At 36.9% G+C, this 25,588-nt stretch overlaps 1 protein-coding gene across 1 annotated transcript; it reads right to left on the bottom strand.

Moving 5' to 3' along the window:
• Positions 1-1,438: 1,438 nt before the first annotated feature.
• Positions 1,439-25,183, bottom strand: EPYC (epiphycan). The gene is made up of 6 exons (XM_074825418.1): positions 25,016-25,183; positions 10,423-10,576; positions 7,560-7,718; positions 5,838-6,040; positions 4,223-4,318; positions 1,439-1,609 (listed from the first exon to the last, which is right to left on the bottom strand). Exons 1-6 carry the CDS (start codon positions 25,181-25,183, stop codon positions 1,439-1,441), a joined length of 951 nt encoding a protein of 316 aa, XP_074681519.1.
• Between the last annotated feature and the right edge of the window lie 405 nt (positions 25,184-25,588).

Raw genomic sequence — 25,588 nt, 5'->3', positions numbered from 1 at the left:
AAGGTACAGTCATAAAGGCACAGACATCATAGCCTACTGTATTTCTTCAACTCTGATTTTAGCCTGTCTAAGGTTGTTGCGTACAAACATGCTGTTCATCTTCCCCGCATGTTCTCTTCCAGAAAGTGGTGGTGAAGGTGAAGAATGTGGTCTCTGTGAGCAGAGTTTCCATTGCCTGGCTTGACAGAAATTTAGCAAGTCAGCTACACTTGTATTTTAAATGAGCATGTATGTTCAGTTAGATGAAAGGGAAATATCAACTTGTGTAAGTGGAAGGATTTGTAATGTTTTATGGGAATATTTTTAGCTTTCATCAAACCTTATCACTGATGATGTGCAGGTGTTATTTGTTGCTTGTCACTGTAGAACAGTATGCGCAAGTACCTATATTGTATCTAGTGGATCTTTCCTGGAGGCTTTCTCCCTAGAAAAATATGTCAATGCTCCCCCACAAAAGGAGGACAGTTGTTCAAACTATCCAAAGGGAGGGAATTTCCTAATCTTTAACTGGTAAGGATCTTAAACAGTAAAGCAAAAAAGCTCAGTGAAATTGTTTCAAATAATTGGAAACAGCCATGGCTTCACAAAAATATTTGTGACTTGGGTCTCTGAACTCTGGTCCTTAGTATACTGAACTGCAATATTTTGTGTGACTGTGTAAATATGTCAAGGGGAGATTTTTCTACGTCCTATGCAAAATAACGGTCAGTGTTTCTCAAATAAGCTATTTTACATGAGATTTTTATTAGCCAGATAATCTGTCAGGCAAGTTTATTAGATACAGAAGACAGCTTTGGGCCTCATCAGCATTACAAAGACCAATTATTACTACAAAGTTATAAATAGTTTATGTACTTTTGGGGGGTAATCTGATACAAGTTTAAGCTCTATATTTCATTACTGATTTAAAGAAAAAATCTGTTGCTAAAGAAAACATGGTTTTTGGGACATTGCTAGTACTTTTCCAAAATGAAGGGATCTTTAAGGAAAGAAGTAGGAAAATTGATGTGTCTCTGACAAAAATATTTAATTAAATAAGAAGGGGATAAATATTCAACTGTGTACACACTTTATTTTTATTTCTTTCTTTATGATATTATAATTAGATTTTAACATATAAAATTATTTAACTTTAGAATTCGTACATTAGATCTGAATAATTCAACATAAAATTTTGCATTTTATTGCCTTCAGTACAGTTTTTGTAGTAAAATATTTTTCTTGATATTCTTATGCAACTTATAGTTGAGTAGATAATGGAGTTGTCTTAGTACTTCACATTATTCGTTGTATCTCAATAATTGATTTAATTATTAATAGAAATATTTCTCAAATTAATGAGATTGAAAAAAATGCATCTTGCTTAGTGTAGCACTGAGTTAATAATTTGTCTTTAAAGATTCTTATAACGTATGATAGTATTGCCTTCTGTCAAAGCTTAGATGAGGTTACCAACTGGCAATCGGGGTAGACACATGTATGCATAAGGTGTTTTGCTCAAATTGATGGGATTACCATCCAGTCTGATGTCTTCAAGAGCCCTACGTACATAAGTAAAATCCTTCATTTTGCAGAAAGTGTCTTCATGCATCTCTTGAATGTTGTTGTTCTAAAAAAAAAAAAAGCTATCAGAATAGTTGCCCAAAAGTAATTTTTTACTATTTGAAGAACAATTTATGGATGTATTTTCAGTGCCTAGAGAGATACTTGTTTGATCCCAAGGGCTGCAAGTCATCAACAGAGAAATCTTCCAAGTAGTGGGAAAATTCTTGGCCAATGCAAAGCTTCAAAACTAAGTAATTCAAACCTTGTACCAGAGACAGGCTTTGCAGGAAGGGCCAGGTAGAAGTATAGAGCACTTTCATATCCAGGATCATATTGAAGAGCCTTATTAACGCAAATTGGAACCAACATAGGCCACTCCAAAAATCATAGAACCGTAATTATCACTCTGTCAGCTTGATACACCTCAACCTGCAAAAGCACAAATCTGCAATTTGATCTGGGACAAATTTCTTCCCTCAGGCCCTCTCACATGAGCTTAACGTTAACCCCATCTGTATATATACAGGGAAAATTGAATGCTTTAGGTTTTATTCCTTTGAATTCCTCTTATATACCTTATCTTTGCTGAGGTTTTGTTCTTGAAGTGAACCATTTTCAATAATGAATTGCTAGAATACAACATTGTCAGAAAATTGAGACAGAATCACAGAATCATCTAGGTTGGAAAAGACATGAAGATCACCTAGTCCAACCATTAACCTAGCACTGACTGTTCTCAGCTACACCATATCCCTAAGCACTATGTCAACCTGACTCTTAAACACCTCCAGGGGTGGGGACTCCACCACTGCCCTGGGCAGCCCATTCCAACACCTAACAACCCGTTCTGTAAAGAAATGCTTCCTAATATCTAGTCTAAACCTTCCCTGGTGCAACTTGAAGCCATTACCTCTTGTCCTATCGCTTGTTACTTCATTGAAGAGACTCATCCCCAGCTCTCTGCAACCTCCTTTCAGGTAGTTGTAGAGGGTGATGAGGTCTCCCCTCAGCCTCCTCTTCTCCAAACTAAACAACCCCAGTTCAGTTCCCTCAGCCGCTCCTCATACGACATGTGCTCCAGACCCTTCACCAGCTTTGTTGCCCTTCTTTGGACACGCTCGAGTAATTCAATGTCCTTTTTGTAGTGAGGGGCCCAAAACTGAACACAGTCATCGAGGTGCCGCCTCACCAGTGCCGAGTACAGGGGTAAGATCACTTCCCTGTCCCTGCTGGCCACGCTATTTCTGATACAAGCCAGGATACCATTGGCCTTCTTGGCCACCTGGGCACACTGCTGGCTCATGTTCAGCCGGCTGTCAGTCAACACCCCCAGGTCCCTCTGACTGGCAGCTCTCCAGCCACTCCTCCCCAAGCCTGTAGCGCTGCTGGGGGTTGTTGTGGCCAAAGTGCAGCACCCGGCATTTGGCCTTATTGAAACTCCTACAGTTGGCCTTAGCCCATCGCTCCAGCCTGTCCAGATCTCTCTGCAGAGCCTCCCTACCCTCAAGCAGATCAACACTCCTACCCAAATTGGTGTCATCTGCAAACTTACTGAGGGTGCACTCGATCCCCTTGTCTAGATCATCAATAAAGATGTTAAACAGGAGTGGCCCCAAACCCGAGCCCTGGGGGACACCACTCGTGACCGGTCGCCAACCAGATTTAACTCCGTTCACCACAACTCTTTGGGCCCGGCCATCCAGCCAGTTTTTTACCCAGCAAAGTGTGTGCCCATCCAAGACATGATCAGCCAGTTTTGCCAGGAGAATGCTGTTGGAAACAGTGTCTAAATGGAAACAGTGTCTAAATAGTGACTAAAAAGGTCACCTCCTGAAATGAGAGCTGTCTGAAAATTCTTCCCTTCTCCACTACTTCGCTAGTCAGAAGTTGGTGTGGAAAAAGTCCAGATCATTATGGTCTGTAACACATACCACTGAATATTTAATTTACAGGTATGGGCAGGTGAAAAAAATAGCTAGCAGGCTGAGTATTTCTATAGATTTATTTATTAAAAGATAGAGGTCAAATTATGTATGGTACATCAGGTTATTTAGTCAAAGGTTTTTTGCTGTATTATGGAATAAATTAAAACATCTGATAATCAAAACTAGGCATTGGTACAAGATGAGATAAAGGGAAAGAAGCAGAAATGGAAAAGGTTAGAAGGGAGAATTCAGAAACAAAAGTTTAGGTAAAAGCAAATGCAAAAAAACAAAAAGGATTACAGAAGGATGATGGATGGGACGTTCCACATAGTCAAATGGAAAAGTTTGGCTGAAAAATGTTAACAACTGGGAATGACCTTTATTAAGAGAATGAAATGCGTTTCTTTGGGTATCTAAAAGTATTCCTTTTGGAAGATTTGTATGAGCAGTGTGAGGGATTTCTGGTTTTGAAATCTCTTATAGTGATGTTGCTGTGAACATAACTTTAATCTGTACTAACAATAAATCTAGACTTTTATGTTTGAAAAATATTGTATTACAAATTCTAATAATTAATCCTTAGCTGAGCTAAATGTTACTTCTTTCAAATACTCATTCACTAGTTAATTGTATGTTTCCAATAGTTTGTTTAGTCAGGTAAGTATACTTTTGGATAAACAGAAGAAACAAAACAAAACAGTTTTACTTACTATTTGAACATGATCTATAGAGCCATTACTTTTGTAGCGTACCTGAAGATGAAGAGCTTGGAGGCTTTCAGGGAGCGGAAAGGGAATATGATCCAAGTTATTGTCAGTGATGTAAAGATGCTGCAGTTCATGCAGATCCTAGAGGATGAAGGAAAAAGGCAGGGGAAAACGTTAGACATTTTTGAAAATCTCTAGCAAGTAAGTTTGAAATCTATCACTGCAGTGAGCACCACTGAAAACACACTTCATTTCAGCATGATATGGTTGAAAAGGCAGAAATTCAAAGACAGTCATGAACTTTCATTTGCACAGGCTAAGAGCTGTTGTTGAAGATTAGGTGTTTGGATTAAGATGAAGGAAATCTTTCTTTGAAATGTCTAGGGACTTCATAGATAGAGATGTAATTTCAGTGATGTTCTAAAGTAAAAATACTGCCTCTCCCAGTCCTTGTGCAGAAAGGCTTCCTATTCTGTCTGTTTTCTTGCTTTTGTGACCTTACTCAATTTTGCAGAAGTGTATTGGTGTTGAAGCAAATTATAACTGCCTAAGAAATGGCTGAGCTAAAAATAAATTTCTCATGCGATTTGAAAAGGTAAATAATTTTCTCCCTTGTATTAATGGAAGAAGAAACTTCATCTGGTAGTTGAAACAGTAGTAAGATATAAACTTGGCTAGGTCAATCAGGCTCAGCAGAATACTCTCATTTTGCCCCCTTTTACACTCACAAGTTATGATGGTACCTAACTACTTCTTTGAGTGCAGTGTCTTAGTTTAATTCCCACTGACAGAACTCTGAGATATCAGGGTGAAGGTCCTTGAAAAATATGGAAGATAAAGGCTGAGACTCCTTCATGGCTAAAATCAGGAGAGTGCAAAAGAAAAGGGTACTAGGCCAGAGTCTCAATTTGAGGGTCTGATTTTTGCCCATTATTCCTAATCCCAAGAACTGCCTTATGCTGGGCTTGGAGAAAATATCTGATTCAGTAACTGCTCTTGGTTGCTTCATTGAGAAGCTGTCTTCCAAAGGAGGAATTCAGACATGGCTGGTTACAACTGCCTTCTTGGATCCAACTGAATAGTGCATATGAGCCAGGTCTAACATATGAAACTAGCCTATATTCTATGACTTCAGAATTCACATGCAATTAGGAGCAGTACAAGGCTGCTTCTCCCCACCAAAATTCTCAAGGAAGGACAATCACTCAAGGGTTCCAATTTCCTTGCTTTTCAAGGTGGAAAGAAAGTATATACATTTAGTGAATCCTCTAGGAAGTTCCCATGTAGATACATGGTAGAGTAAGTTTGAAGCAGCAGCATCCATAGCTTTGCCCTTCCCTCTTGCCTACTTGTAAAGGAACAGCAAACAGCTTTCTGAAGTCTTGCTAGTCATGTGGGTAGTTGGTTTATAGATGCAAACATAGTATGCCATCGTGTGTCTTGTGTGGATCTTTGTAAAGAGGAATAAAAAGGGTTCTAATGTCCTGCTGATAGTGCTCATACATCTTGCTCCATCTTTATAGATTACACAGCAACCAGCACAGTCATGGTGCCTATAATCTTAACAGTTTTACTAGTGTAGAGTGACACTTAGGCTGCTCTTCTGACCACATCCTTTGGAGAGAGGAAGAAAAGATTTTCCCATCAAATCCAGACTTACTTTAAATGCCTCATTACGTATTCCTTTGCGACCAAGCCTGTTCTTACTAACGTCAATGAATTTTAAGGTAGATGGTAACTCAGGGAGTTGTCTTATCTTATTGTCACGGAGCACCAGCTCCTCAAGTTGGGGCAACCTCCGGAAGGCATCTTCATGGATCTCTGATATAAAATTTGCAGTCAAATCAATCCTTTTTAAATTTTCTGGCAGAGAAATAAGATACAACAAACACGTAAGAATATATTTCCTGAAAGTTTTTTAAAAAAGGCAAAAATTTAAATTATAGGTGAAGTGTCTTGAATCAGATCCATTCCTGACCCACAATGTCACAGCTTTCTCTCTGTATATAATACAATAATCCATATTTGAACAGTTCTCCTAAGGAAGAGGATCAACACCTCATTCTCGTTGTGCTTACAATTGCCTGTGTCATTCTCTGTATATCTTTCAGTGAAAGATTTTAACGTTAATAGTTTTAAAATTTCTGTGTGTTCTGGGAATCTTTTAAATTATTTTCTGTTGGAAAAATAACATTTAAAGGGAAATGAACATATTCTCTATCACCTTGTTCCACGTTTCTTTATTTTCAACATTTTCCTATATGTAAGAAATTTGATATCTTGGCTTTTTTTGCTAAAATATGCTCAAAGAAATTTTCCAATCAAAAAAAAGAAAATGAAAGTTATTTCTGGCAAAATACAGCCATGTCTAAATATCAGTGCATTAATATGCATCAATTTTAAATTAATTATTCTGTATCTTACTTCTATTTTCCACCCAGAATGTTTTTAATGGTTATTTTATTTTATTATTTTATTCTTATGTTAACAGTATATTTTGACCTAAATACATTTTCCCTCTTCTTAGTCTTTATTCCCCTTGGTTTTTTATATATCAGTTGTGTTTCTCCCAAACCTCCATCTTGGTTTGAGCAAGCCAAACCATTATAGTTTTCTTTCATAGAAGGATCTTTATATTCCCCTGAATTATTGTAGTAGCCTTTTTTGACACTGATTCCACACTTCTCATCATGAAATCATTAAGCATTTGTTACACAAAGTTAGGTCTAAAACAAAAAAAACCAAAGCACGTGGCTTGATATTCAAGCTGGTGAGTGTATAGCAGTCCCTGTCTCTAAACAGGGTAGACTTAATACTGCCTGAAACATCAGGTATCTTTAGAATCTCAAGTAGGAAATGTGAAAATATAAGCTGCCTAAAGCACCAATTTTGGGCAGTTTTAGGCCAGAAGTGGTTTTGGATTATCAGTTTTCATTTACTGAGGATTTTCTTAGTTAATTCTGGAGTAAACCAATGAGTGTATACTTTAAAGGTAAAATTTAAAGATAAAATTCCTTTCACACAGATACTTTGCAAATATTTGATCCTAAAACTTGTCTGGTTTAGGAAAACCGTACTTTCTAATATTCTACAAATGTTCCATGACATTTGGTTTTTTTCCTACCTTTCTAAAGTTGATTACAAGTAACACAAAAAAGATAGATGAACGTTGTTATTTCTAATAATTCAAAAATTTGACAGTCTGCATTTGCAGCATTGACCTTTATGTTCAAAAGCAGCAAACCATTTTTCCATGTGTGCATTTATGTGTACAAACCTACCATCATCAAACATTACATAAAATGAATCGCTAGGTCTTAGATTAGTATGAGCCAGAACTAATAGTAATTAAAGCTAATTGCAACAATACTACTATCCATACTTAAGTTAGAAAAGTCATTTCTGTTGATCTTCCTGATTCTGTTGTAGCGTGAGTAGAAATGCGTTGTTTTCTTAGGCAACGGTGGAACAGCATGAAGCTCATGATCATCACAGTAGACTGTGGTCCCTAGGCATGTACACAAAAGGCAAGTGGGAAGACCTATCAAAGAATTTAAAAGAAAAGAGTTTGTTACAAAAAAAGTGTACAAAAATGATATGTAAATTACTACAATTAAATGCTCACCTAAGCACATAATGATAAGAATTTGTTGATGATATAGTTCACTCCTATTCTGGTTTGATCACCACAGCATATAATTGCAACAAGAAAGTGATTAAATTCTGCTTAAAACTATTTTTTTTTCTTCCTGTGCCTATTAGAAGGTCATTTAACTTGTTCTGATACAATGTTTCTCAGGCTATAACAATAGAATATTAGGTGACAGCAGCCAACCAAAGATCAGTTTCCCCCTAAACTGGCAAGTGTGTACTTCCATCTAGATGGAGAAATAACAGCTGATGACTGAAACTTGTTATGATTTCCCAAGTTTGGTTCTATAAATAGTACTTCTGAATAATTTGTAAGAAAATTAATATTTTCCTACAGAACTATAGAGAAGAATATCAATTTCCTTTGCATGTTATTTATTTACGTTTTGTGATCCAGAAATTCAGCATCATGAAAAACCTTTCTATCAGTCTGAGTTAAGGTAACTTGGAGACCATGTTAACAAAACATTTGATTACCAGCAGAAGTTCATGAAAATGAAAATGAAGCCATTTTACCTCATTCATAAAACTGCACGAATACCATGAATTCAGAAGTTTCTTTTTGATAGTGCTGTTCAGATTTGATGAGAGTAGTGACACTGACTGGTTTGTGTGTCATTTTCAGTAGGAAATGTTGTTAGTCGCTATGTGTGTTGAATTTTTGATGCATCTTTTCTTTGATTATGGGCATAAATCACCATATCTGTTTCTCAGTGTTTAATCCCATAGAAATACTTTTATGTTTTTCTCCTCCTTGTAGCAGATGGCTGGTTATTTGTTCTGGTTACGTTACAAAATAGTAGCATAATTAATGAGTACAAAAATGTTTCTCTTGCAGATGAGTTTTTTTCTCCATATCAGTTGTGGCTACATAGAAGATTTCTTAATCTGTGTCAATTACCAACAGGCAGCAGTAACTAACTGAAGGGCGGGGCTATATATGTGGTGTCTTTTCAAGCAAGATTAAAACATCAGTGACCAGAGTACTCTGTTATTTAAGAATCAATACCTGGGCATCCAGGATTAACATTTCTGGAGAGATAAGACTCTTTTTATACTTTCCCTAACTTTCTCCACAGGACAGTTTAAATCAGCCACAGGGAGCAAGCCTGACACTGAGAAAAAATAAATTGTCACATCTTGAACTATTCCAGGAAATCTAGGCCTAAATGAATGTAAAGTTCAGGATGGCTGACATTTTTTCAAAATATTGCAACACAGTACAGGAACAAAGTTTCCCCTTCTGTCCTATTTTTGATCTTTGAGGGGTGCTACTTGTCACCTATGGCTGGTGTAATCTGAAAAAGGACAGAAGTATGGGAAAGATTCAAAAAGATATCAACAAGAAAAATGAACTTGGCTTGGTGTTCCTGAGCCTTGTAGTCTTCTATCCAGTACCAAGCCAAGAACAGCAACATCTGACAGGAAAATATGTTGCTGAAAAGAAATAAGGACACAAAAAAATCTGACTTGATATTTTACAGCCTTGAGCCTCCCATGCATATCTTTAGTTGATGCAGTAGTTGATTTGCATTCAGTGCTCAGAAATATTGACAGATACAGAAGTCATAATATGTAATATTTACGTGAAATGTTTTGTAACATCCTGAAGCTTTCAGAATTGAAGAAAATTGTGGTTTTTTTCAGACCTCTCCTGGGAAATTCTCATTTCCATTTTTGTTTGTTTTGACATCAGTGTATTTTTTTTTTTCCTGGTCAAGTCTCACTAGTAATATGTATAAAAACAAGACTAGGAATTATTAATTTCTCTTCACTGAACACACAATTTTGGAAGTATGAACTCTTTTTTTTTTTCTTCATTTGTCTTCTGAGGCACTCATTTATAGTTTTAGGCATAGTAAAAGGTAGAATTTTCCTGTTGTATGTTGATCATCATACAACACACAGACCCATCACAGCAGTGGATAACTCTAGTAAGCTTCAACTACAAGAGTAGAGTAGCTGCTAACAAATACCAATTATTAGCATCACAGTGACTGTGTGGGAGAGGGACAGATTGTGTTTTACAATTTTAATTCCCCTGTGAGATGTTGAAAGTTCTAATTTCACTGTAGCTATTATTCAGAACAGAAAATCAGCTTCACCCAAAATTTCTAAATAGCTCCCTTTCCTTAAGTTTCACCGGTTTTAGTTTTCATGGTCAAAAATTTTTCAACCTTTAAATTATGTTTTGTATGTACACATTTATGAAAAACATGTAACAAATCATTATAAAATAAAGATAGTTGGTAATGATATTGAAATGAAAGTCAAAAAAAAGTACTGGTAGCATTTGCCAACCATTAGTGGATATTTAAGTTGTAAGTGTTTAAGTATTAAGTAAAATTTTATCTGAAAAAATCTTCATTGGCACAGTTATTTTCATAGTGAAATAGTATGTAAACATTTTGTCTAGTCACCTATCTGACTTCAGAGCATTCAAGATAGACATGTTATACCTATCTTCAGTAAGAGAGGTACCGAAATTATATACCTCCTCTTCAGTAAGAGAAGTAGATATTCATAATCAAGCACAATGTGGTCACTCAAAAGCAAAGCTACACATACAAAAGTCATTTCTCTTTCCTACTAACCATCTTGAGTTTGGAGTCTAAGAACCCCAGACCCCTGTGCTGAAGACCCATCAATTAATTTTGGCGTTGATGCTTCCTCCTCGGGTTCTTCTGTCAATGGTGCAGAAGAATAACTCTCTTGAATTATAGCACGTAGTGCTGTCCCAATCTCTGTCTAGGGAAAATTAAGAGGAAACAGGAAATGTTACTGTTTACTTCCACTGGCAGCTCTTTCTCTTCCAGTTATTCGTATTCTCCCACTAGAGGTCACATATGTTCTGAGACTTAGTGCTTGAGCTACATTTTATCTGGCAGCTATAATGAATTCTGATGATGTGTAAACAATTCATGAAACTCCCAACATCCTTATTCACTTTTTATCTCAGTGTTTTAAATGTTTTGTTGTATGCACACAGGCATATACTTCATTAGTGAGAACATGCACTAACAAAATGCTTTTTCCACATTCATTTAAAATTAAATTAGATTTCTGATAAAAATTGATATATTCTGTGTGACAAATGAAACTTTGCTGTGAAACATCAAAAAGATGCAAGTCATTTAACCATAAAATTGTAAATTGTACCAGCATAAATCCAAATCTAATGTAGTTGTGCAGTCTGTGTTTCAAGAACACTAACATGATTTAAAAATTTTATTATCTAAGAATTCTGAAGTGTAAGTTTACATACTACTTGCTAATATATTGGCAGTGGTTTTATCAACTTTTTTTCTGAATCTGAATACCAGAAAGCTTTGGTTAGTTTCATTCATTAGTGGCTGCATTATGTAGTGTGAAAAATTAAGAATATAAGTAAAAAATATTAGATAAAATCTTGATTTAGAAAAATCCTATAAAATTTGGCATATCCTTTCATGGAACTAGAAACCTTACATTTTCTTCTCCACTCAACATAATTAGTCAAATGGTAAATTTTATTGTGTTAACATTATTTCAAAAGATGCATTCTGTTAATTTAGCTATATGATAATTTCAGGATAAAAACTAAGATGTAGCAATTTTCTTGCATCATATCACCCCTCATAAAAAGAGTATTTCAGTTTTGCCAGGCTTGTTGCAGAGGGGCCTACGTTTGCAAAGAGACAGAGTAGTTTACTGTAATCACCCAGACACTGAGAATGCACTCTAGTTGTGTGACCTTTGCAAGTTACTTTACCACTGTATCTTGATTTCCTCATGTGTAATAATATTGTTTGACCATGTCAGGGCCTCCTTTGAAACTGCACTTTTTATTTTTTAAATCCCAGACAATGAATTAGTGTCCTTATAGGGCTTTGCACATCTGAGGTATTGTTTAAAAATTAGGTACTACATTAACCCCTGTGGGTTCTGCACCCCTGTGCTGCAGTTAACACTCCTTAGCCTATATCCAAGTCATGACCAAAAATAGGAATTTTGTCACAATATCTTTACCCCAAGTACGGAGGCACTGAAGCCTAAAATTATACTTTAATAAAGATTTTCCTTACTGCAGCCTTCTAGCATAACACCACCATAAAACTATTGAATCCCAAGTTTTCCACCTGACCAAACATCTCCTTTTTTAGATCATCCCCCAACTATTGCTGACTTTGCTGTCTCCACGGAGAACGGTTGTTGAAATCACTCACGCTAGTGCTCATAAATTCTAGTTGTAAAAGACAGGTAAAAGTAGATTGCATCCAGACTGGACAAGTGGTTAAGATTTTTTAAATTAGGCTTTCTATGTTGACTATACAAGTTAAAGGAACTAACACACCTGAGATCTGGATTACAAGCACAGGTAAAACTTTTGCTATATTCTGATCCCTGTTTGAATCTCTTAGCTTAACTGTATAATATTTAGCAGATAGAGTCATTTTTGTCTTATTATTCCTGGATAGAACAGATTTTAAATACATTTATATTAAATACCTATATACATTCGTAGGTGTATATATATATTTATGACAATTTTGGAAGAAAACACTTTACGCTTTATAATAAACTCTCTGGATCTCGCAGTGTAGCTATATATCATTACTAGCAGTATTAAACATTGTAATCCTGGACCACCTGAGAACATCTAAACCATCTAAAATATACTTTTTGCACAGACATAATTTGGTTTAAGTTATATAGTGGCTATAGGTTCAAATATTTTGCATTAATTAGTTTCACTTGAAGACAGAGAATATGGAAGCAATGAAAAACCAGGAAGCCCTCTGAACCTCACAGACTCAGATTTCAACTGAGTGCACTTCAAGTTCTCTGTATATCCTTTTGTTGTTTTCCAATAAACCATAGACACTATTACTAAGTAGCGTTTATAGGTAAAAGTGCCCTGATACAGTTACTAGGATCATAACTTTACAAAACACATGGTGATCAAGTGAGCAAAATGAACTTCAGCTGAACTATGACTGAGTAACCTGTTGGTGTGAGTAAGGATGTACCTTGTTGCTTTGTGCAGACAAATACACAATGTTCCCATCTGCAGCACTGACAGTAAGACAGCTTAACCAGGAATGGACTTGGGGACAAATCAAAAGAAGACTTTGGGAACAAAGGAAATGGGACAGATGTTCTCCGAATGGAGGAGGCCTAGAGGGAGAGATGCATTCCAGACTTTTATTGACCCAGGGTAGTACTGCACTAAAGTGTTTGCACATGCTGTCTACTTCTTCACCAGTTTTGTGGAAATCAGGTAACAGCCCCTGTCCTGAACTTTGGAACAAAATCCAGAGATTTTGATACCTATTAACGGCTTTGTGTGCATCTTTTGTGGCAGTTCTACTGAAAATAATATTCTGGAGAATGGCAATTTCAAGATACAGTTTATAAATAGGCTTCAGACCCAAGATAATGTTCCTTTCTCTTGTCATGGGATTGGGGTCATCTACACTGATTGTCACTTCTCTGAATATTAGAGGGAATACTTTATGGAATTTACTAGCTTGGGATTTGTGATTTGCTTTATGCTTTCTCAGATGTTCTTAGCTGATTGACCACTATAGCTGTTGGGTACCAAAGCAGAGGTATTAACTTCTGGTAGTTCTGTTTCTAGGCTGTTATCTCTCTCTTATTACAGGATGCTATCTACTTTCGGAGATGCACAGTTTAAAGCCTCCCCATAGTTTCCTTGCCAGCTGCTAAATCTGGGTTCTAGAGAAACTATTCCAAGCAGTTATCATTATCTATTGAGTCTCCTGCACCAGTTGTGACTGTCATAAAAAATACCAGTTATTACAGTGAATTTAATGATGTTGCTATTTTTACACTGATAGTGGAGTAGGAGTTCACTGATACATGTGTATGACATACCAGACCTAGAGCATGAACAGTATTTACTTGTACATAGGTTGGACTTGAACCAGTAACCTAAAGGTAAAAGTCTGTTCCCCATTATCGGTCATCTGATCCATGCAGCTTTCTATCTTTTACATATTTGATAAATCACGCAAGATTGTAACAAGACAAAGATGTTTCTTGGACTATATACTGTACAGAATGATTCTTCATCTTCCAGATGTTTGTTTATTTTTGGCAACATGCACTTTACTAAAAAACTGAAACAGAAATGATTCTGTATCACTTAATGGTATTATTCTCCATAGGGTTTTGGGGGCATTGGTGGAGGGGGTGGGGTTGTATTTCTTTTGCTACTCTTAAGTAATATTCTTTATGAAAAATCACAAAGCAGGAAGAATATTGTAGACAAATACAATAAAGTGTGTTTCTTTTTGTCAATAATTGCATGTCTTCAAATCATAATTAGCCTCCAGGCCAGATTTAATACACAGCATAAGAAAACACTGAAAGCGAACCATATCACCTACCTTTAGCAATCTAACTATGCAGTTTATAGTTAACCTACTCTGTCTTTGGAATCAATCAAGAGATTTAGAGAATACCAGTGCAGAATATTAGACACAGAGCATGCCAAAGGAGAGTGATATATTTCCTAAGATTGTATGGAGTATCTATTTTTCCCCCCTCCTATATTTATCCAATGTGACTACATTTACAAATGGAACTGCTTAATGTGGATGGCCAAATCAGAGGCACTTTCAGACCACTAAAAGTAAAGAACACAGAAATCTGCACATATCAAAGAGCAATAAAATAGAATTGGTAAAAGTCAACTTGTAACTTCAGTCATCCGTAGGCTAGGCATTTAGTCTATGTCACAGTCAGCAGAGAATGAGAAGAAACTTCTGAAAAGCAGCTCCAACCATTGCCCACAGATGCTTCTTTTAGGATGGGCTCTTTAGGTATCTATCTCTCACCATTGGTTGAAAAGGAGGTGAGACAAATGAAAAGGTTTTTAAGATTAGAAACAGCTCAGGAGGCTCAGCTGGGGGGGGGGGGGGGGGCGGGGGGGGTGGGAGGTAAGATGAAAGTATCTGTGGGCTAGGAGTCAGTAGGGGTGGAACAGAATAGAAATGAAGATAGGAATAACCTATATGAGGATTATGGACTCACATAATCTATGCAAAGTAATAACATACAAGAAATAAATAGATTTAAAGAGGTAATTGGCAAGGTTGGAAGCCATCAGTTGCCACATTTTTCTTCTGAGGTGGTGTAATTCCAGTGGCAGATATTTTGTCTACTGTGTTATGTCTACATCTTTTAGAAACAAAGTTGATATATTACATGTAATAAGTTTAAATCCACAGGAGAATCTGAAGTGTGTCCTGTTTCAGTGCTTCTTTTACTGCAAAAAAAATACTTAAAAACACAAACAAAATTTCAAAACTTAAAAAGAAACATTATAAACTTGAAGAGACAGTTGTACCACACACTGACCCATCAAAAGGAACTAGTTTCCCCCACAGCTGTTCTGAAACTGCCAAAGTCTTACAAGAAAATGTCTAATTATGGTAGAGGTTTTTGGTTTGTTTTCCTTTCCAAAAGTGGTTCATGATTGTTTCTTCTTGAATTTTGCTTTTAAGGTCTTATTTTCTCCTATTGTGCTATCTTAAAAATCAATAGATCTCTGAGCCATTGCATATTAATGCAATAACTACTTAGACTGCAAATTATGCAGCTCAGATAAATTGTCATTTTCTTGTACAGAGCTACATAAATAAGTTGTGTGGAGAAATTAGTGTAAGAAAAGTGAAATCTTGGGGAAGGGGAAGCTGACATTTGTTTACAAAATTTCTAAGTAAACTGATTTTACCTACTCAGTCATTCTCTCAGATTTTAATCACTTGCACATTTACACCCACATACTCCCACATACCTAAATGTGCATGCCCCTGTGGTCTGGCCAGGATCACCTGTGTTCAACACAGAAGTCAAGGGATGGAAGCTACTGAGTCCTTTTAGCGCCTCTGGTGTTCTTCCCGATAAGCATTGAAAACTAACATTTGGACAGGTTTTTATCTCCTTAAGATTCACCAGCTGTCATAGGGCAATCTTTTTCCTCAGAGTCTTGGATACTCCAGCATCCATGAATCTTACACCAGGTTGTTGCTCATTGCCTCCTTTTCCTCATTGGGAATATGATTTCATGATGGCTAACATGGAAAGGAATGGTATATATTGTATTCTACAACGTTATTTCCTGTCTGCTGGTGTTAGGATGAAGGGTCTTCACCAAGAAGTCATCTGTGCTGTGATGTTATCAGCATGCAGGACCTCTGATTTTGGCATAAACAACACATTCCTCAGTTTTGCTGATGGGAACAGTGTTCTGGAAGTGGTGCAGTTGGGTACAGTGTCCTTCATTATCACTGCAGGCCATTCTTTTAACCCTTTAAGCCTTCCATTTTTTTAGTTATTTTGTTGTTTCTGCTGGGTTTTACAAACACATACAGGCATAAATTTCGATTCATACTTCAGTCAAACCAACCTTAATATTTAAGTTACAGAGCTCTAGAGTTATAATTCAGTTCTTTGGAAATTAATGTCTGTGGCGTCTGTCTTAGAAAATATAGGTAGACCCTGAAGTTCTTTTAATTAGTCTTAGAAAGAGAAGTAGTCTTTTTAGCACCTTCACCACAGAATATCCTAAAGCTTCTTGTCTCAAAAGCAAGTGTATCTATGTCATGCCTGATTTTAGCTGAATAAAAACATTTATGCTGCACAGCATTGCTGCAGAGATTTTACTTACTAATTCTGTTGTCTGAGAATGAAGAAATTCAGTATAAATGGAGCTAATCTGGATTTCCATGAGTACAAGTGAAGTCAAAGTCTCATTCCAGCACTGTATTTGAAATTACAGATTTTATTTCTAATATTCTGCTTTGAGGGCTATGTAATATCTAAGTTAGCCTACAGCAGGCACTTTTCTTTGGAACAGTGTTGAAGTTTTGCAAGACAACATTTCAGAGAGAAATATGGCAGTTTTGGAAATCAGAACAGGGCTCTTTGCACTATTTAAAACACTAATCCCAGCTAGTTAATTAATATTTCCACAGGAGCTCCTGCTGATCCAAGCCACAAAGTAAACATACACAGCCAGACAAAGTTGGAGATCACTCAGATGATCAGAGTATCTACCAGAAACACTGTCAACCCTCAGACCTGTGTTAAGGAGCTGCCTCAGCTGTACTTGCAGAGCTCACTGTAAAGGAGGGTTCAGGGTCTCAAGCATATTTCCTCATGCTGTCCAGGCAGACCAGGCACTGCTGGAGCTGAACATGCTTTTGCCCAGTTCAACAGCGTGGCTTTTCCTAAATGCACTGTGATTGCTTTGAATCCAAACTAAAACCAAACAGTGTTAGAAACATGGACAAAAATGACTGGATTCACTCCACTTAACTTCAGACATTGAATTTAAGTGTCTTATTTAGTAGTTTAGTCTCCTTACACTGCTGGTGCAGACAGCAGAGGAAGAATCACCTCTTGAGGGAGGTTCAGCACACATATGTTGTGAATTAACTCCCTGAGGTGCCTATCCATCTTCCTTTGGCCGTAAAGGAGACCATATGGAGGAAACCGTATTTTTTACCAGTCATCAAGGCCAAAGTCTGGTGTCAGATCTGCTCTTCTTCTCATTTCTACAGCTTATAGTGCAAAGACATTTCATCTGATTTAATCCAATCCGGTACATATATGTAGCTGCAGTGATACAGGCATAGTGGTCACAAGTTGCTATATCTTGAGAACTAGAGAAGTTTCTGATAGTTTAGGTTTGTCTTCACAGTGTGGGCTGTTATGCTATATAGAAATGTTCGCCAGCGTTAAGATCATTTAACAATCATTTAGTGACAGGACCAGGATATGAATACGGTGCAAGGAAGAAAGTGCTGAGGACAGGGGCGCAGGTGTGATATATGTTCTGCCACTGGGAGGGACATTCTGCATCATAACAATAGGCATTTCTACACAACTCTAAAAATAAGGAACACCAATATCAAAAAAGGAATAATAATAAAAAAAGAACATTTTTTTTCTGCACATTAAATTTTTGTGCTTCCTACTTTGTCTTGAACTTCTGGTCTGAATTCTATGTCCAGGATTGATAGGTGCAGCAATTTTATCCACAGCTACTATTTCCCCCTCTATTAATAAGAGCTAAGTTGGGCGTGGAAGCTGAAAAGCAGAAATTGGAAGCTGGTTCAAGATTAGATGTCCCATAAAGAAAACCAGAGCCAAAACCACTCTTGAGAAATAACAAAATTTTCAATCCTTGGACTTCTGTGATGTCACAATAGGGATTGTGCTGCTATGAAATATATACAATTACTGCAGTACTATTTCTACACTATTTTTTTCTTTAAACAAAACAAAAAAATGGTACAAGTCATTAAAAACAACAGCTATGTTGATACTGGTGGAAAGTCTACCAAGTCTTTAAGCATCTAAAAAGATACTAGGTTGCATTGAGGAATCTAGCGAAAGAGATTCAGTGAAGTTATACTTATCTAACTCAAGTGCCTGAAACATATTGTGCAGCTAAGGATTCAGACAGAAATTTCATTAGGGCTTTACAGTTGTGCATGTTCCGAAAAATTTTTTGAGCTGTCTCACACTTAAGGCTATTTGTGTAGGGAATGAGCCATTCCTGCACCTAAGTAAATTAAAGAACCCACCTGCTAAATTTGCACAACTGTTTTACTCCATTTCAGTTCAGATGAAAACAAAGGTTCTGGTTTTCCATTCATCAAAGCAAGAGAGCTGAGACACAAATTCCTAGCCTGAGGAGGCCAGCACCGCAAAACACGCTGTTCCAGAAGACATCCTAATCATCAAATGGGGGCCAGAGGAGAGTTTGGATGAGATGTTGAAACAAAGTGCGAATATATCCAAAGAGGCAAAATTCATGGCAGAAGAAGAAGAACAAGCCAAAGGAAACCATTATGTAGCCTAATATGAAAGAAAGAGACCTTGGACTTTTTTCAAAGGATTATTAATGTCCCATGCATTAGATAATTACTAAACATGAACAAAACAATGACTCAGAGCAGACTCAGAGCAGAACCACAACACTCTTCCCACTGAACTGTGTCCCAGACTATGCTCTTGATTGTTGCGATTTGCTCTAAAATGATTCTTATCTTATTTTTAAATGGGATGGAAATGCACATACTATATAACTTGACTATGTTCAGAAAAAATATATAGCCCTGGGTACAATTTAGGAATTTGGGGTAATTTTCTAAAATATTTGTATCCTTGTTTCATATCCCACATCAGTTGGGATGATGCACATTACTTTTTCTGAAAGGAGCCACAAAACTGCAAGTCTGGAAATAAAAAAAGAGTTTAAGTGACCAGGGAAATTGAGGTAGCAAGTATCTACTCTAAAAGGTCTGTGTAATGTCACTGTGTAGTTTCAGCTGTCACGTCTGTCACAGGAATTTCAAACAGTGTGATAGTTACCCTTAAGCAATGAGCCCTAGATGGACCAATTTAGGTGTTTTCAAACCATTACAACTACTTAGAGAATCTCACCTAGTCTGAGGCAAGAGAAGGATGTAGTTACTCTGTTCAGCTGAGGTAGTGATAACGGCATGCCCAGTATCAGAGTTTTAGGTGCTTAAGAATGTCTTAGTACACTTAGTACACTTAGTCTTTATAACATTTCAGATAGCTAAGTCAGTGAGACAAGCTCTTCTTGGATTGTTGTACTAGAACTTAGGGACTAACATGTTATTTCAAGTCTTTCCTTTTCATCTTTGATATTTGATTTTGCTATATGTTGAAATAGTTGAAACATCACTCAGGTATTTCATGACTACTTTTTAATCCACAGAAATGTTCACCTTTTGTGAAGACATCTGTACATAAGCATATGGTATTGGTTATGAACAGCCAAGTGAATATAAGAGCTGTAGTCAAAGCTTTTCTGATAAAATAGAAAATTTCCTATTTAAGGATAAAGCTTCAAATGGTAAATTTAATTCTCTTATCAACTATGTAGACTTCTACATTACTTGTACCAATTCATAAGTTTTCTAAAGGTATATATGACATATTCTGAAAGTCATTGCATATCCACCCTGAAGTCTCTTATTCAATCAGATACCTGCCACAAAGACAGAAACAGCAGCGTAAGCCTCTTTCAACTCTGCCGAATGGCAAGAGGGAGTTCATGCACAAGTAAGACCCATCTTCAAGTGTGTTATGGCAACAGCAGAGATGCTTTGTGTGTAATGTGCACATCCATTTAAGTGAATGTATGTGTATGACTCAAGTTCTAAGCTTTGTGCAGGCACCTGAATATCCTATTATCAGTTTGATTCAAATTCAACAAGCTAATGCAGGATTAAATATTAGACTTTAACAGTGCTTATTTATGACTATTTTGTGGATCGTACTTTCCAGATCACCACTTCTGTGTACTCAGACACAGACCAATCTGTATTCAACTCCCTTGGTTTGCTGCTTATGCAGTGCTATGATAGCTCCCTTGCTTCTCAGACTCATTGGGAGCATATTTTATTGATGAAAATAATTTTATGATGCCCCTATATTTTCACTTCTTATTTTTCTAACTTAGCTTTTCCTACCTGAAGGAAAATGGACTGGTTATGTTTAATGGGCACTGTAATTAAAAATTTGCGATATTATTTTATTAGACATTAGTAGCTAATGTACATAGGAATCTCTCTCCATAATTTGTTTTTCTCACATGCTAGCCAAACAAAGTTTTAGTTTCAAAGAGGCAAAAACTCTGAGCCTCCTGTTTTACCAGTGATAAACTTACACAGCAATGCCTTTGACAGTCTGGCTTGATAGTATCCATTTTAAAGAAGGAAATCAGTCTTTGTATATGTTTGCAGAACAGTTGTAACAATGAAGACCCGTTCTTGACTGGGGCCTCTGGACCCTATTGTGATATAAATATTAATTGAAAATAACAATGAAACGTATTGTGAAGAAAAGGGGTTATACAGCAGCTCATGTTTATAATGTTGTAGCTGTCAGTTTCAGAAGATAAATCCAACACAAAGCTTGTACACTACCTTACAGTGACATTCCTTTGCAGCCTTTTTCTCCTTTAGGACCTTGGAATGTATTCATTGGTAACAGGCTTTTCTTTTACATTGTCTTTTTCACCATTATCTGTGAAAGTGTTGATACTGTTCTCTCTAAAGTCTCTATACACATTTTGTTTCTGAGTGATATGTTACTTAAGGCTTTTTCCGTAACAGTTTCCCTTTGGATGCAAAGCTTTAGCTAAACCTTCCATGTCTCACTAACCTGGGAACTTGGAAACCACAGATTTTATAGCCCAGATTTCACCCATCTAATATATGAGAATGCATAGCTTTGATTGAAGATTCAATACAATTCCTTCAAAAAATTCACAGCTACAGGTATTTTCCCATGCAAAATCTTTGCATTAAAAAATGTGTTCCATGTACACATCTTGAATATAATGAAAAGAATGAAAGAAATGAAACAGACCTGCTGATATTAGCGGGCAATGCTAGATAACCTCTAATTTCCATAGTTAGGTAACTTTTCCAAACCTTAAAGTTACTTTAAAATCTATGAGAAAAATAGATTTCAAGTGGGAAAATATCAACAGCTATTATCTAGGTAAAATGTTCTCAGAAAAATATTTACAAGCCAATGTGCATGTATATATACGCATACACTTAGTTTTTGGCATACATAGTTCACAAAGAAAAATGTTTCCAGCGTATGAGAAATAGAAAAGAAGTCATGAACTTGGACTCAGCCATTCTTGATCAATTTTTTAAGCTGAAATTTTAGTGCTAAGCCTGAGACAGGTGCCTAGGGTCCATCCAAAGTTATTTGAGAAAGATGATAGGCATATTGGGTCTGGCTGGGATGGAATTAACTTTCCCTATAGCAGCCCTCAGTGCTAGAGAAGCTGGAAAGGTGTTGATAATACACCAGTGTTTTGGCTACTGCTGAGCACTGCTCTCACAGCATTATGTCTCTCCAACTCCCTTCCCCACCCTAAGGCTGGTAGGCTGGATGTGGGCAAGAGGTTGGGAGGGGTCGTAGCTAGGACAACTGACCCAAACTGACCAAAGGGATATTCCATACCATATAGTGTCACACTCAGTAATAAAAGCTAAGAGAGAGTAGGTGGGAAGGTGGGGAGGCAGTCTTTGTTATTAAGGCATTTGTCTTCCAAAGCAACCACTATGTGTACTGGGGCCCTACTTCACAGGAAGTGTTTGGACATCACCTGCTATGGGAAGTAGAGAATAAATCTTTTTGCTTTGTTTTGCGTCTGTGCGCAACCTTTGCTTTTCTTCATTAAACTGCCTTTGTGTCAACTCACAAGTTTTTAATCTCAACTTCTCCCCCTGTCCCTCTGAGCAGGGGGAGTGAGAATACAGCTTGATGGGCACCTGGCAGCCAGCCAAGGTCAACCCACCACAATAGATATCCCAAGAGAATGATGCAGACTTGTCTTTGAGGTTGGTCTTGGGATGCAACACCTAATTTTAGCCAGATAGAATGAGTGTGAGGAATCCCTCTCTAATTACCTTAGGTCTTTCCACATTTTAGTTGTTACACATTGAATTAGTGATTACAGTACCCAATAGGTAACATTCTGGAAAGGACATACTGGCATAGGCACTTCAGTTTAATTCCTTAAGATGCACAGATGCCTAATTCCCATTGAAATCAACAGGAGCAACACACCAAACGCATCTGAAGTCCTAGAACCAGTCAGTCTCCTGGGCTTGCTGAAAATCAGTTGGATGTACAACGTTGGAAAAGTTTGTATTTCTCCAATGAGTCTAAAACCACGTTAAACAGAATGATTTATATTTGCACATAACTGAATTTTAAGATCTTAAACTGAAGACTGCAACAACAGAAAATGCTATTTTGTTTTTTCTCCACTATTTCAGAAGACTAAAGGCATGATTCAGAGTTCTCTAAAAGGAAATGCAGGTCTTAAATCAGGCCCTAAAGAGTTACTGCACACAGGCTAGATCTAATGAAGGCCTGCTGTTTGTCTGGGTCTCTGGTATTCCTCATCATTTTAGCTATGCATAATAAAAACTAACTTGTGACCTTGCATAAATACTGGGTTTTACACATAGAGCCACTTGTGTAGTTCACATCTTTATGATAACAGGATTGTAGGGATGAAAGCCATAACCACAATCAAGAAATCAAATGCATTCTGTTTAAAACTTGAGTGACATCAATGATATTCAATGTCTAAAAGATAAGTTGCAAGACTGACATGCATGTCTATAAAAGCTGCTTGATTTCTACAGCGCTGACCACTCTGAGCTCTCCTGGGTTTACGGGAATTGTGAATGCTTAGGTTTCTTTTGGGTGGTACATGGTCAGAGGAATGTAAGCAAAAGATTTTGGCTAAACATCTAGGAAAAAAAGTCTCTCACAGGGAGGTCCATCCATATGCAAAGTAACATTCCTTCCAACTGCTATGATGGATGACTTTCACTTGATGAATTTTAAGAAGGCTGTCTGAAGACCTCAGTAATGGGAGACAATCCTGCTCTGGAAAAGAAGTTTACAAGACAAAATGAAAAGACTATTTGGACTCTGCCTATTCCATGCTTCCCTAAAGAAAGCAACCTCTGATAGGACTTGTATCTTTTCTTTCTGGGTGCAATATTGATCATCCTGAATTTCCTTTCAGCTGGAAAAGAAGCACAGGAGCCTTGTCTTTTCTATCCTTCACTCAGAAACTTGGAAAGGGGCCACCCCATGTTTTGGTGTCATAGGACATCACAGAGCAAGCACAGCACAGGAGAGTCCCACCTACCATTCAATGCATTAGTAAGGAATCTGTTGTTTGAATGAGAAGATCTCTGTGGTGAGACACATACAAAATAGCCTCTCCCGTTTCTGGGAAGGAAGCCTTTTCTGCAGGACTGATAAAGGCTTCATTTTTAAGAGGAAAGAAAGACAGGAACTGTGACTTATTAGTCAATGTGAAATAGAGAGAGTCCAATTATCCAGTGGCTAAAAGTGGGGGTGACTATCAGGGAAAAGAGCTCAAGTGCGTGGATATGTAAAGGGCTTTTATTCTGCATGGCACAGGGAAGCAGGCCAAAAGCAAAGTAATTTGTTTAGAGCAAAGTTCTTCTACTCCTTCTTAGATGACAAAATTGATTTCCTCCAAACTGTAAGGTTGTGATCTTAGTACAAACTCTGATATGATTTTTATCTCTTCAGTTCTCTGGTTTTGGAATATATTTATTTTTAAATTGCCTCTGTCCTTTGATTTCAAGGCTGCTATCCAATTTTGATCTCACCTTGATGAAAGACTAGTATCCTGTCCCTCCTGCTGCAATCATGAATCACTCAGAGGAACATATTTTCATGAATTATGTACTGTTATGTGAAAAAGTGCTACAATATTATGTCTAATAGTGAAAAATACATTTTATTATTTAAATGTTAAATTTTTCACTCAACTTCTATTGCACTCAGTCCTGCATCATACAGTACTTATATCACCTTCAGGGAAGTTGTGCCCATATCTAAGCAGCAGAGTGAGATTAAAATTAATGTAGACTTTTAGTAATGTAGAGAAATACAGGAATGTAGGAGGGGAAGGAGGTGTTTAAGTCAGCAAATGGAGTCCCTTGCTTATACAGGCAACATATTTTACTATCTCATACTATAACAGAATTTCACCATGTTTTTTCAGTAATCTTTCTTACTTTCCTGTTTTTCAATTCAAGTGCTTTCCCTTTATTTTTTCCTTCCTTCTGCCCACTTTTATAGGAGAAATAGAAACCACTAGCATTTATAGTCTGAAATGCTTGTGTTGAACACATCTATTACTATAAGAAATAACCTCAGGAAACAGCATTTTACAACTTCATTTAATAAGGAATGCTTGATGTCCTATCTCAGCTACCTCTGTCCTTCATCCAGACAGACAAATCACAAGGACAACCTCCAACAGAATTTGTGGTAATGCAAGAGACCGGAGGGAAGCATGGTAGCTTTCACCTTCAGTCAAAGATTACCACACAAAAAAAAAAAAAAAAATTCTGAAAATATTTTGGCCACATTTGTAGATTAGGGAAAATGTGAAGGAACTACAGTGTGTTATTAGCACTGAAAACTGTTGATCAACCAAAGGCAATAGCAACCACATGAGTGGACTTGTCTGATAAATGGCCAACAAAAACTCATCAGTACCCACTGCATTTGTGCACTTTGGAAAGATAGAATAAATGAAGTTCTGATTACCTCTGATTGGTCAGACTCCTCATTTTCATCGTAGACAAATGAGTGAGGCAGCTCTCCAAGTGGTATGCCATAGAACTCAGCATCATAAATTACATTATCAGTGATAGGTGCAGCTCCAACAGACTCGAAGATAAAAAATCCCAGAAAAATATTTACAAAGGTCTGCATTCTGCTTTCTTTTCTGAGAGAGAAAAAAATGGACAAAATGTGGGTAATCTGGTGTTTGCAAGAAATCTATTAAAATTAAAATTTAATCTCACAAATACAGTACAATATTTCTGATGGATAACTCATATTTATTCATGATGACTCAATGATTTATTCTATTTTGCTTCATGAAGAGTCCCTGGATCTGAGAATTTCTGCAAACTGTTTTGGCCATACTAACATTTAGATAATTTAAGAAAGACCTATTGAGTTTTATTGGTATAAAAATAAACTGGCGTCGATGAAAAAAGTACCTGAAAAGATGAAAGGAATATATATATATATTCATCTTTTTTCCCTTTCATCTAACTTCACCTATTTCCGCTGCACCATTAGATAAGAACTTTTGAGAAACTAGCCAAAAGC

Source organism: Strix aluco, chromosome 5, assembly GCF_031877795.1.
Source record: "Strix aluco isolate bStrAlu1 chromosome 5, bStrAlu1.hap1, whole genome shotgun sequence".
Lineage (NCBI taxonomy): Eukaryota > Metazoa > Chordata > Aves > Strigiformes > Strigidae > Strix > Strix aluco.
The sequence above is the reverse complement of the archived record's forward strand: the minus strand, read 5'-3'. Positions and strand labels throughout refer to the sequence as shown.